Genomic DNA, 14,610 nt, shown 5'->3' with positions numbered 1-14,610 from the left:
GTGGTCTCCCACAGCTCTGCTTATGTCATGTTCTGTGGCCTTGCTGTTCCATTTCTTGACTGCCCCTGCAACACAGAAACACATTTAGTCATATTATATAAAACACTCAAAGTAATGGATATGGAGCATCTATGACCTCAGTTACACCTGGCACCTAAATGTGACTTCTGTCATCTGATCACTCAGAATGCTTGTGTTTCTAGCTCCAACAGTGCATTAATATCAGACTAAATGCTTGTGTTCATAGCTCCAACAATGCAGTAATATCTAACTAAATGCTTGTGTTTCTAGCTCCAACAGTGCAGTAATATCTAACAATTTCACAACAAATACCTAATACACACAATTCTATGTAAAGGAATAAGAATATATAAATATATGGACGAGCGATGTCAGAGCGGCATAGACAGATACAGTAGAATAGGATAGAATACGGTATATACATATGAGATGAGTAATGCATAGACTAAGATACAGTAGAATAGGATAGAATACATATATACATATGAGATGAGTAATGAGTATGTAAACATGCAGGAGATCCATGAAGGAAAGATAGTGATGGTGCTCAGTGACGTTATTGCAAATGGTGGGGAACAACCAATTCCGGCATTTTTAAAATGATTTTACCCTCGTTTTTTCTCCACAATTTCGATACTGTGATGTCTACAGTGCTGTTGGCTGTTCGTCATTGACCTTGCGTATTCTTAAACACTGGTATACACTGATTTTTAAGGCCATATTGGGTAAAATATCATTTTATCTCTGTTCTTTTTTAGTCAGGTCGGTAAATAAATATAAATTACGGTCCCCTTCTCATTTGCTTCTAAACAGTACCACAAATTAGAACAGGTCATGGTAGAAATTGTTTTAGTTACTCAGCTCCGTGGTCCTCGAATCCTCTCCTGAACATTTTAAAATTTGATGATCTAGTTTCGTTGGTGGAGCTTAAACACTTGATCGATGTATATATCATAGAAGAGTGTAATTGTTTTTAGGACAGCTGTTTTTAGTCAAGACTTTCGTGTTTTTAACGTAAAATGTTATTGTTGTACTGTGTGAGTGTTTATAGCTTTGTTTAATGTTGTGTTAGTGTACGTAAGTTGTTTTGTCTGAAACGTTGTTTCCCCTGCTGCTATTGGACCAGGTCTCTCTTGGAAAAGAGATGTTATCTCAATGAGAAAAACCTGTATAAATAAAGGTAAAATAAAAAATAAGAATATTGTCTCATCGCTGCAACTCCCCAAAGGGCTCAGAATTCGAAGGTCGATTCATGCGTCCTCTGAAACATGACCAGCCAAACCGCGCTTCTTAACAGCTGCCCGCTTAACCCGGAAGCCAGATGCACCAATATGTCGGAGGAAACACTGTTCACCTGACGACCGAGGTCAGCCTGCAGGCGCCACAAGGAGTCGCTTGAGTAGTAAAGGCCCCCCCGGCCAAACCCTCCCCTAACCTGGCCAACGCTTGGACTATAGTGTGCTGCCCTATGAGACTCCCGATCACAGCAGGTTGTGGTACACCCCGGGATCAAACCCGGGTCTGTAGTGATGCCTCAAGCCCTTTGATGCAGTACCTTTGACCGCTGCACTACTCGGGTATCATTTCTTTTTTTTTTACCAATTCCAATGGTTGCTAAAAGTGGGATTTTGACATTATTACCGCTATATCAACACACTTGACACTCCCAACTATCAATGTCTTTGGCACCGTAGACATCAAGTCACTTGACAATAATGTTTCATACAACGTTGCATTCCATGTTTGAAAGGTCTATCATTTTCATTGAAGACAATCAAAGTTAACATTCCATCAAATTTAAATTCAAGGCTGAGTCTCAAATAGTCTCCTGTCCATTTTAATAGCCGGGCAATGACACACATTATGGCACACATTATAGCAAATACATTTTGGGTCTGAATTAAAGGAGCTACAATCATAATTTAATTACATGTTTTAAATAAAATGTCCATAATATCTGCATTAATAGTGGAATGATCGTGTTTCACAATATTCCTAAACATAAAAGTATATTCTCTATCTTCTATTGTGTTGTTGACTGAATGTTTGTTCATGTGTAACTCTGTGTTGTTGTTTTTGTCGAACTGCTTTGCTTTATCTTGGCCAGGTCGCAGTTGTGAATGAGAGCTTGTTCTAAACTGCCTACCTGGTTAAATAAAGGTGAAATAAATAACAAATAATAATACATAAAAATGTAGGAGCAGTAAAGACTTAGTCTGTTCATTATATATATCTACATGATGTATTGTTACACCATGTAGGAGCAGTATAGACATAGTCTGTTCATTATATACATCTACATGATGTATTGTTACACCATGTAGGAACAGTGTAGACCTAGTTTGTTCATTATATACATCTACATGATGTATTGTTACACCATGTTGGAGCAGTATAGACCTACAGTAGCTCGCTACTTATTTAGATTTAGTTTGACTTAATGAAACTGCCTTAAATGTGCTGTAGAAAACATTGTTTTATTCGCACTAATCAATCCACACATTCAAGTCTTTTGTATGTCTCAATATAATAGTATTATTTAATTAAATCCATTTAAAAATAATCTTTGTCTGAAAATAAAATATGATCCTCAGCTGCGTTTCCCCTCCAGTCAGCAGACGGCGATGTGCGTCTTTCATGCGACGCTGCCAGCGTGACGTATAATCTAGTGGACGGTTCTTCAGAAACAGCTCGTCAATCACCTCCGTAGCTTGCTAGCCAACATAGCCGAAAGATTCAAGCTATTTATACGCTTTCGATGTATATTAGCTACTGTGTTTTAGACACACTTCTGTCGTATCTACTTGTTAAAACCTATTTCATTTAATATTACGTTATTTTTTATTAGTCAGCTATAGTAGCTGGCTGGTTAAGTTAGCTCTAGTCGCTAATGATAGCTAGCTAGCTAGCTAGCTAACATCCCCGACCATGAGCTCCCTAAACTACTACCCTCCTGTTAAAGAAGAGGGGAAATGCTGGACGGAGAAAGAGGGTCTTTGGCTGAACATTGTCGTGAAAGAGGAGGAGGAAGAGGAGGATGTCACAGTAAAACAAGTGGAGGGTGAGGCTGTTACAGTGGAAGAAGAAGAGAAAGATGTTTCAGTGAAAGAAGAGGAAGATGCTGTTTTTGGAGTGAAGAAGGATGGGGAGATTACTGTCACATTGAAAGATGAAGAGGTGGAGATAGGAGATCTGATTCACACCAGTAAGTATCGCCTTAAATTAGTTTTTAACTTTGGATTTTCGGATTTGGCTCGTCAATACCTCTTCAACGGAGGGCCCTGGGATGATGACTGATATGTCTAAAATCAGACGTAGAGAGCAAGCTACTCCTTGTTTTCTCCGTTCAGTTTCCAAAAAAGTGGCTTAACATATATATTTGAGAAGGGTCTATCTGCTGACCGCAGACTGGGGGGCACGGCATGTAGTGATTTTCATGTAGTGATGATTTAGTACACACTGTGCCCCTCCAATAGTGCCATGTGAGAGTTGGGTTGACTACACCAAAGATTATGGATATACTGACAAGATGTCTCTCCTCCTTAACAAGGGGAGTCGTTGACCACAAAGCGGCACTGCGGGTTGTCTAGCTCCCGCTTATCCTTTTTTTTGGATTGGTGGATACATCTTATTATTGTAATCTATTGTTTATATTTTATGAGGTTTGTTGACGTCAACCGCCTGTATTCAATGGAGAGATGCTAAACTACTATCATGAATATGCATAGCGATCTGGAGACAACTCCTGTAGTTATTTTATCAAAGTTGTCGGTATGTCACGTGTCCACGTAACAACTTAATCATTACGAAACTTCTGTTAGATCAAGTAAACCTCACGTAGCAAATAAGCCATTAATTTTGTTGTTGACCAAATTCAACATTTTCCAAGTTGGGTTGATAATTGTTTGCACTTGGATACAACCTACTGGCATGGATACAACCTACTGGCATGTCCTAGAAAGCTAAAGTTGTTAAATTCCTGGATTTTAAATGAATATTTTCCATAATAATGGTAATTTGTTTCTCCCTATCCACATGTGGGATATGTAATATCGGTGCATCCCATTATTATAAAATTGATTATATTATACTTTTTTCCCTCATCAATCTACACACAATACCCCATAATGTCATCACAATACCCCATAATGCCAAAGCAAAAACAGGTTTTAGATTTTTTGCAAATGTATTAAAACTATTCCCCATGATAACTAGTCTTCAAATCAAATCAATTTATATAGCCCTTCGTACATCAGCTGACATCTCAAAGTGCTGTACAGAAACCCAGCCTAAAATCCCAAACAGCAAGCAATGCAGGTGTAGAAGCACGGTGGCTAGGAAAAACTCCCTAGAAAGGCCAAAACCTAGGAAGAAACCTAGAGAGGAACCAGGCTATGTGGGGTGGCCAGTCCTCTTCTGGCTGTGCCGGGTGGCAATTATAACAGAACATGGCCAAGATGTTCAAATGTTCATAAATGACCAGCATGGTCAAATAATAATAAGGCAGAACAGTTGAAACTGGAGCAGCAGCACGGCCAGGTGGACTGGGGACAGCAAGAAGTCATGACAGGTAGTCCTGAGGCATGGTCTTAGGGCTCAGGTCCTCAGAGAGAGAGCCCTTAGTAATGTAAGATGTATGATCCCAGGATAACTAGTCTCAGAGTAATGTATGTCTCAGTTTTAACCCATTACAGTCTAAGCCCTGTCTGAGGGGGAGGTTCTTCTAAGCTATATGGAATTGTTTTAAGAAGGTTTAAACAACATGAAGGGCTTCCCCTGTATTGTACTGTTTTAAGAAGGTTATACTAAGGATCATTTTGCTATTTGATTTTGAACTGTAAGACCCATGGAATGATCAACAAAAAAGATTTGTCCGTACTTCTATAATTCCGTAAAAGGCACCTGACAGCCCGCTTGGAGTTTGCCAAAAAGGCACCTAAAAGACTCTGACCACGAGAAACAAGATTCTCTGGTCTGATGAAACCAAGATTGAACTCTTTGGCTTGAATGCCTTTTGGCAACCTCCAAGCTGGCTATCATGTGCCTTTTACTGTGGAGTGGATTCCGTCTGCCCACTCTTCCATAAAGACCTGATCGGTGGAGTGCTGCAGAGATGGTTGTCCTTCCGGAAGGTTCTCTCATCTCCACAGAGGAAATCTGTAGCTCTGTCAGACTGACCATCAGGTTCTTGTTCCCTTCCCCGATGAAGGCCCTTCTCCACCGATTGCTCAGTTCTGCTGGACGGCCAGCTCTTGGAAGAGTTTTGGTGGCTCCAAACATCTTACATTTAAGAATGATGGAGGCCACTGTGTTCTTAGGGACCTTCAATGCTGCAGATTTGTTTTTCTTTTTTCGTAACCCTTCCCCAGATCTGTGCCTCGACACAATCTTGTCTCGGAGCTCTAAGGACAATTCCTTCGACCTCATTGCTTGGTTTTTGCTCTGACACCTGTGGGACCTTATATGGACACGTGTGTGCCTTTCCAAATCATGTCCAATCAATTGAATTTACCACAGGTGGACTCCAAACAAGTTGTAGATACATCTCAAGGATGATTAATGAAAACAAGATGCACCTGAAAGCAATTTTGAGTCTCATAGCAAAGGGTCTGAATACTTATGTAAATAAGGTATTTCTGTTTTTTTTAACCTGTTTTGACTTTGTCATTATGGTCTATTGATGACACCCCTCTGAAACAAGATAGCCATCAGAAAAAAAACTCTTCCTTAGCCTACTCCTCCCGCTGCTGCTGGCCTTTGTAAATTCTGATGTTATGCCTCTAAAGTCTCTGGTAATAGGCTACACCAGCAGTCGTTATGCTCCTATAGTTTGCAACCTGACATAGCAACCTGACAGCTGACACCTACAGCTGTAGGCTATTTGTGAAAGGGATAAAAAGTCAGGTATTTTGACATTTCCACTGGATCCGCGTATTACGTTTTTCCCTTTTGTGCCGAGTGGATATCGATAGTGCGAGAGCTGGAAATATTTTTCAAATACTTTGAGGAACTATTCTCATTTGCAATTGATTCTGATTAGACTTTGTTTTTTTGCTGTTTGAGGTGATTAAAGCATTACTTTGAGAAGCTCCAGAACTCATTAGTGGTGGTGCGTTAAGACAATCAGAAATACTATCAGACATCCCCAAATGGGCACATTTATAGACCTACATTTGCGTGCAGGCCAGGTAGACTAGTCCTACTACTATATGCGTAATTAGATGTGCATCCTAACTCAACATTGACAGGAGTGTTTCAAACAAAACACAATTAATAAATTGACAAAACTGACGCATCTTGCGGGGTCTGGTCTGGGTGGTCTGCCAGGGGCCGTTTGATTTAGTATCCGTTTAGGTTGGCATGGGGAATGATTGTATTTTTGTATTGTAAATGTTGTTTTTTTGTATATATTGCAAAATATTTCAATCTCTTTTGCCATGTTTAAATTAATTATACATTCCGGCAACCCGCCTCACCGAATGTGATACGGATCTGCAATTTTCCGACCTCATAGCTAGAACAGCAGCTAGCCATCAGAAGCTAACCAGCTAATTAGCTACTAGCTATTTAGTCATTGTTAGCCACTGCTAGTGGCCTTTACATTTTTAGCTCAGACATCAGCCTCTTTTAGCCTGGATAATACATGAGTCTACACAGCGCGATATGACCCTATGATCACTTGGCTACATAGCTGATGTCTGCTGGACTGTTCATTAGCTGATTAACTGTTGTCTTAGCTAGCTCTCCCAATCAACACCTGTGATTGCTTTATGCCTCGCTTTACGCCTCTCTAATGGCAATATGCCTTGTATTCTGTTGTTTAGGGTAGTTATCATTGTTTTATTTTACTGTGGAGCCCCTAGTTCCACTCATCATGCCTCAGAACTCTTTTGTCCCACTTCCCCCACATGCGGTGACCTCACCTAGCATAACTAGTGCCTCCAGAGATGCAACCTCTCTTATCGTCACTCAATGCCTATGTTTACCTCCACTGTACCCGCAACCTACCATACCCGTCTGTACATTATGCCTTGAATCCTCAACACTGGGGCCCCACAAGGGTGCGTTCTGAGCCCTCTCCTGTACTCCCTGTTCACCCACGACTGCGTGGCCACGCACGCCTCCAACTCAATCATCAAGTTTGCGGACGACACAACAGTGGTAGGCTTGATTACCAACAACGACGAGACGGCCTACAGGGAGGAGGTGAGGGCCCTCGGAGTGTGGTGTCAGGAAAATAACCTCACACTCAACGTCAACAAAACTAAGGAGATGATTGTGGACTTCAGGAAACAGCAGAGGGAACACCCCCATCCACATCGATGGAACAGTAGTGGAGAGGGTAGCAAGTTTTAAGTTCCTCGGCATACACATCACAGACAAACTGAATTGGTCCACTCACACAGACAGCATCGTGAAGAAGGCGCAGCAGCGCCTCTTCAACCTCAGGAGGCTGAAGAAATTCGGCTTGTCACCAAAAGCACTCACAAACTTCTACAGATGCACAATCAAGAGCATCCTGGCGGGCTGTATCACCGCCTGGTATGGCAACTGCACCGCCCTCAACCGTAAGGCTCTCCAGAGGGTAGTGAGGTCTGCACAACGCATCACCGGGGGCAAACTTCCTGCCCTCCAGGACACCTACACCACCCGATGCTACAGGAAGGCCATAAAGATCATCAAGGACATCAACCACCCGAGCCACTGCCTGTTCACCCCGCTGTCATCCAGAAGGCGAGGTCAGTACAGGTGCATCAAGGCCATCAGACTGTTAAAAAGCCATCACTAACATTGAGTGGCTGCTGCCAACACACTGTCAATGACACTGACTCAACTCCAGCCACTTTAATAATGGGAATTGATGGGAAATGATGTAAATATATCACTAGCCACTTTAAACAATGCTACCTTATATAATGTTACTTATCCTACATTATTCATCTCATATGCATACGTATATACTGTACTCTATATCATCGACTGCATCCTTATGTAATACATGTATCACTAGCCACTTTAACTATGCCACTTTGTTTACATTCTCATCTCATATGTATATACTGTACTCGATGTCATCTACTGTATCTTGCCTATGCTGCTCTGTACCATCACTCATTCATATATCCTTATGTACATATTCTTTATCCCCATACACTGTGTATAAGACAGTAGTTTTTGGAATTGTTAGATTACTTGTTCGTTATTACTGCATTGTCGGAACTAGAAGCACAAGCATTTCGCTACACTCGCATTAACATCTGCTAACCATGTGTATGTGACAAATAAAATTTGATTTGAATCTATCCTACCATGCCCAGAAATCTGCTCCTTTTATTCTCTGTCCCCAACGCACTAGACGACCAGTTCTGATAGCCTTTAGCCGTACCCTCATCCTACTCCTCTGTTCCTCTGGTGATGTAGAGGTTAACCCAGGCCCTGCGTGTCCCCAGGCTCTCTCCTTTGTTGACTTCTGTAGCCGTAAAAGCCCTGGTTTCATGCATGTTAACATCAGAAGCCTCCTCCCTAAGTTTGTTTTACTCACTGCTTTAGCACACTCCACCAACCTTGATGTCCTTGACGTGTCTGAATCCTGACTTTGGAAGGTCACCAAAAATTCTGAAATTTCCATCCCCAACTACAACATTTTCCATCCAGGTAGAACTGCCAAAGGGGGAGGAGTTGCTATCTACTGCAGAGATGGCCTGCAAAGTTCTATAATAGTTTCCAGGTCTAAGCCTAAACAGTTCGAGCTTCTAATTAAAAAAATTAATCTCTCCAGAAATAAGTATTGCACTGTTGCCGCCTGTTTACAGAACCCCCTCAGCTCCCAGCTGTGCCCTGGACACCACATGAACCCCCCAATACACAGTCAGTTAGGTAAGCAAAAGCTAGCTTTTTCAAACAGAAATTTAGCTCTAACTCCAAAAGTTTTGGGACACTAAAGTCCATGGAGAATAAGAGCACCTCATCCCAGCTGCCCACTGCACTGAGGCTATGAAACACTGTTACCACCGATAACTCCATGATAATTGAGAATTTCAACAAGCATTTCTATACGGCTGGCCATGCTTTCCACCTGGCTGCCACAGCTCCCCACCCCCCGCAGCTACTTGCCCCAGCTTCTCCTTCACCCAAATCCAGATAGCTGATGTTCTGAAAGAGTTGCAAAACCTGTACCCGTACAACTCAGCTGGGCTAGACAATCTGGACCCTCTCTTTCTAAAATTATCCGCCGCCATTGTGGCAACCCCTATTACTAGTCTGTTCAACCTCTCTTTCTTATCGTCCGAGATTCCTAAAGATTGTCTTCATCGACCTGGCCAAGGCCTTCGACTCTGTCAATCACCGTATTCTTATCAGCAGACTCAACTGCCTTGGTTTCTCAAATGACTGACTCGTCTGGTTCACCAACTACTTCTCAGAAAGAGTGTGTCAAATCAATGCCATTACAACACTCCTTCCGTGGCCTCCAACTGCTCTTAAACGCTAGTAAAACTAAATGTATCCTTTTCAACCGATCTTTGCCCGTACAGCATCACTACTCTGGACGGTTCTGACTTAGAATATGTGGACAACTATAAATACCTAGGTGTCTAGCTAGACTGTAAACTCTCCTTTCAGACTAATATTAGGCATTTCCAATCCAAAATTAAATCTAGAATTGGTTTCCTAATTTGCAACAAAGCCTCCTTCACTCACGCTGCCGAACATACCCTCGCAAAACTGACTATCCTACCGATCCTTGACTTCAGTGATGTCATTTTCAAAATAGCCTCCAACACTATATACAGCAAACTGGATGCAGTCTATCACAGTGCCATCCGTTTTGTCACCAAAGCTTCATGTACCACTTCTCTCGTCGGCTGGCCCTCGCTACATATTAGTCTCCAAACCCACTGACTCCAGGTCATCTATAAGTCTTTGCTAGGCCACCTTAACTCAGCTCACTGGTCACCATAGCAACACCCACCCATAGCACGTGCTCCAGGAAGTATCTCTCACGGGTCATCCCCAAAGCCAACACCTACTTTGGCCGCCTTTCCTTACAGTTTTCTGCTGCCAATGACTGGAACGAATTGCAAAAATCACTGAAGCTGGAGATTCTCCCTCACTAACTTTAAGCATCAGCTATCTGAGCAGCTTACCGATCAATGCAGCTGTGCACAGCCCATCTGTAAATAGCCCATCCAACTGCCTACCTCATCCATGTTTTTGACTTTTTTTTGCTCTTTTGCACACCAGTATTTCTACTTGCACATCATCTTCTGTACATCCATCACTCCAGTGTTAATTTGTAATTACTTCGCTACTATGGCCTATTTATTGCCTTACCTTCTTACTCCATTTGCACACACTGTATATAGCCTTTCTATTGTGTTATTGACTGTACGTTTGTTTATCCCAAGTGTAACTGTTTTTTTGTCGCACTGCTTTGCTTTTTCTTGGCCATGTCGCAGTTGTAAATGAGAACTTGTTCTCGACTGGCCTACCTGGTCAAATAAAGGTGAAATACAAAGAAATCTTAACTTTATTAGCAACATCCAAATGTATACTGTCATTAACGCGGTTCTTCAATAATTACACATAATTCTTAATACTGTAGCAAACATTATATTAAGCAGGACATTCAAACGAGCCTCACAATTATAATCCTAAATAGTGTGAAATGTACTCATAAGCAACCTAGAAATGGCGGTTACTCCCCTGCATTTTCCCCCATTCACATTCAGAATACTTTGTGAAAAACTATAATCTTTGCTCACCATTTTTGCTCCTGGCAGCTTTACTACATCCATAACTATCGGTTTCCTCATTAGCAGGGAGGTGTTTCTGCAATCAACTTGTGTGCTCATCGCCCTCGTCTTGCAATTTTATTAACCACAGAAAGGGGCCTATATTGGAGACCAAAAGTCGTCTGGCACACCGCTTAGGATTTCAACAACATGAATAACTTATTTCTAGTCTACAATCAATGTTACTACTAATGGGAAAACAAGACAAAATGTTACTATTCTTGCTCATTTTAAGACAATTGTCAAATAATTTTAACATTCATTACAGACGTCAATTGTTGTACAACATCATGACTACGCAGTTGGTATCACCTTTTACCGTGGATTACCGCTGTTGTGGGCCGGTAACCATCTGTCTGACTTTGTTGTTCACACAGGAGAGAGACGGGACTATCGTGGATCCTCTGGGGAGCCTCAACAACCTCATGATGCTGACAAGGTAGAGAAGAGTCTCTCCAGATCAGAACACCTCAAGAAACACCAGCAGAGACCCACAGGGAGGAGAATTCACTGCTGCTCTGACTGTGGGAAGAGATTCACCTCCCCATCAGGCATTAAAATTCATCAGAGAACACACACAGGAGAGAAATCTTATAGCTGTGGTCAATGTGGGAAGAGTTTTAGACAATCTGGAAGTCTGACAGTGCACCAGAGAATACACACAGGAGAGAAACCTTATAGTTGTGATCAATGTGGGAAGAGTTTTACGACATCTGGCTCTCTGACTCTCCATCAGAGAACACACACAGGAGAGAAACCTTATAGCTGTGGTCAATGTGGGAAGAGTTTTGTTAAATCTAGCAAGCTGACTCAACACCAGAGAACACACACAGGAGAGAAGCCTTATAGCTGTGATCAATGTGAGAAGAGTTTTACTACATCTGGCTATCTGACTCTACATCAGAGAATACACACAGGAGAGAAACCCTATATATGTGATCAATGTGGGAAGAGTTTTGTTACATCTAGCTCTCTGACATTACACCAGAGAACACACACAGGAGAGAAACCTTATAGCTGTGGTCAATGTGGGAAGAGTTTTGTTACATCTAGCTCTCTGACATTACACCAGAGAACACACACAGGAGAGAAATCTTATAGCTGTGATCAATGTGGGAAGAGTTTTACTACATCTGGCTATCTGACTCTACATCAGAGAATACACACAGGAGAGAAACCCTATATATGTGATCAATGTGGGAAGAGTTTTGTTACATCTAGCTGTCTGACATTACACCAGAGAACACACACAGGAGAGAAACCTTATAGTTGTGGTCAATGTGGGAAGAGTTTTAGTAATTCTGGTGATCTGACAGTGCACCAGAGAACACACACAGGAGAGAAACCTTATAGCTGTGTTCAATGTGGGAAGAGTTGTAGTAATTCGGGTGATCTGACAGTGCACCAGAGAATACACACAGGAGAGAAACCTTATAGCTGTGGTCAATGTGGGAAGAGTTTTGTTTCATCTAGCAAGCTGACTCAACACCAGAGAACACACACAGGAGAGAAACCTTATAGCTGTGATCAATGTGGGAAGAGTTTTGGTCAATCTGGCACTCTGACTCTACACAAGAGAACACACACAGGAGAGAAACCTTATAGCTGTGGTCAATGTGGGAAGAGTTTTGTTTCATCTAGCAAGCTGACTCAACACCAGAGAACACACACATGAGAGAAATCTTATAGCTGTGATCAATCTGGCAGTACACAAGAAAACACATACAGTAGAGAAACCTCTTAGCTGTAACCAGAGATAATCTGATAAAAAATCTCTGATCAAATATCAGAAAATACATACATGGAGTTGTTTCATGATATCAATGAATTAATGTCACAATGTAGAATGTATTGACATTGCAGTAGGAGTATTTTAATGTCACAATGTAGAACTCAAAACGCTATTTCACCAGGAGAGTGAAATCCTGCTGGCCTTTGATGGGGAGAACATCCACGTCCTTGAGGACGCCACCATGGGACTTGGGGCTCTGCATTTTTTATTTTCCCTTAAATTTCTCAAAAATGTCAGAAAAACACTTATGTTCCTAAGTTACTGTGTTTTGGGGTGAAGTTACCAGGGCCGGTCATAAAGATGGCAAACTTCCTAACATAACTAAGTGGATATGATATACACACAAGCTGAAAAATCTGCATTTAGCATCAAGTCCACAATATTGTTAGTTTACCTATGATTCTTTTTTAATTTGTTTTTATTGTACCTCATTATTTCAAAAATGTTTAAATGTCATTAAAAGCACTATACAATGTAAATGTATTATGGTCTGACAGGTCTGCAGAAATGTTGCAATTTTGTAATGTGTTTTGTTTGGTCAATTGCTTTGTAAATATCAATTCACATTTTGTGCCACTAAATAAACTATTATTTAAGTCAATATTGTTATAATGGAGGGAGGGTGGACAGGGAGTTTTAAAAAATTAACCCCAAAAGGTTCTTTGAGGAACCATTTTAATGGGTTCCCCCACAGTTTCAATTTGAAGAACCCCTAAAGGATACACTAGGAACCTTTTCTTTTTAGAGTCACCTTGTCAAAGAGACATTTACATAGATATACACAGCCCAATTTGGGATGACTATTTTGGGGCGAAATGGCAGCCACAACAGACAGACCTGATATCGCCCATAATTCGACGTCACGGGCTGACTGGGTAAGACCAAAGTTATTCTCTTTAGCTACACTTTGTAGTACATTTTTTACACGTTAATAAATGTTTCTGGTTCCACATTGCCCGTTTTCAAATGGAGTCATTGGTTTTTAGGGGCAGTCGCTTTGTAGCTATTTGTCTGAAAGTATTTTCTCAGCTGCGATACCAACGTCTTCAGGCGTCTTTCAGGTGATTCTGCCACAGACGTATAATCTAGTGGACAAAACGCTTCTTCAACATCAACAGCTAGTCAGCCACCTTGCTTCACTCAAACCTTATGGAAAAATGTGTATTCAATAAATCTAGTAACGCCTCTCAAACCCCCAGGCCTTAAGGGCAGTTGTATTTCAAATGTAGTACCCGGACGGAGAAAATCGAAGAAGCGTATTATAGTTACATCGTTAGGGTAACTTGCCCTAAAGTGGACACACTCCCATCAGTTTCTGAGACAATTGCCCAGACTTTGTAGACTGTTTAATAATGCTTAAACCTCATCTTTATCAAATCATCCATTAAAGATACCAACTCAAAACCTACGTTTGTCTATATATGGGTTGTTTAAATTGTATCTAATTATATTCCCAGTATTACTTTATATCAAATCTCTAGTGTTGTGTCTTTGGCTATACCGGATTAAGTGATATGACCTGCTATTCTATAAAATAATTTCTCCGTAATTACTATTACCTGATTGAGCTAATCATGTAAATGTAATTAACTAGAGTCGGACACCACAAAATAATATTTATAGAGCTGTTATCTTCCGAATAAACTCTTAAAGACCTAGTAATATTTTACATCCATAGCAGTCCATATCAATCGTCACCTCAATTCAGTCTCATAATCTGAAAGTTGTAAATTCTTGGTTATCTGCAAGAACCCTGGCTAACAAGTTGAATCAGCAATACAAAATTGTGTCTAATTATTTACTAAATAACTAACTAATCACACAGAATTCACATACACACAATTAATCATAACTTGATTACAAAATACGTCATAAAGGAAAACGTCCCTAGCGGACGGAACAGATATGACAGCTGGTTACACAAAGAAAAGGGGATTTGGGTTTGAGTGAAAGACGGAGAAGCGATGTCTCTATCGGGCCGTAGGCAGCTACTTTATCGTAAAT

At 41.1% G+C, this 14,610-nt stretch overlaps 1 protein-coding gene across 1 annotated transcript; it reads left to right on the top strand.

Moving 5' to 3' along the window:
- The first annotated feature begins 2,668 nt into the window (after nt 1–2,668).
- Nucleotides 2,669–13,558, top strand: LOC112245054 (zinc finger protein 2-like). The gene is made up of 4 exons (XM_042310646.1): nt 2,669–3,226; nt 11,192–11,244; nt 11,302–11,861; nt 11,946–13,558. The coding sequence occupies exons 1-4, from the start codon at nt 2,950–2,952 to the stop codon at nt 12,487–12,489; spliced, it is 1,434 nt and encodes a 477-aa protein (XP_042166580.1). The 5' UTR covers nt 2,669–2,949; the 3' UTR covers nt 12,490–13,558.
- Nucleotides 13,559–14,610: the final 1,052 nt, after the last annotated feature.

This window comes from Oncorhynchus tshawytscha, linkage group LG32, assembly GCF_018296145.1.
Source record: "Oncorhynchus tshawytscha isolate Ot180627B linkage group LG32, Otsh_v2.0, whole genome shotgun sequence".
Classification (NCBI taxonomy): domain Eukaryota; kingdom Metazoa; phylum Chordata; class Actinopteri; order Salmoniformes; family Salmonidae; genus Oncorhynchus; species Oncorhynchus tshawytscha.
This window is presented reverse-complemented; position numbering and strand designations above follow the sequence as displayed.

Excerpts from the sequence above, each read along its gene's own strand:
- LOC112245054 (XM_042310646.1), top strand. The coding sequence starts at position 2,950 with ATGAGCTCCCTAAACTACTACCCTCCTGTTAAAGAAGAGGGGAAATGC. Across the intron at positions 3,227-11,191 it reads AGGAGATCTGATTCACACCA|GAGAGAGACGGGACTATCGT; the intron begins GTAAGTATCGCC and ends TTGTTCACACAG. Across the intron at positions 11,245-11,301 it reads AGCCTCAACAACCTCATGAT|AGACCCACAGGGAGGAGAAT; the intron begins GCTGACAAGGTA and ends AAACACCAGCAG.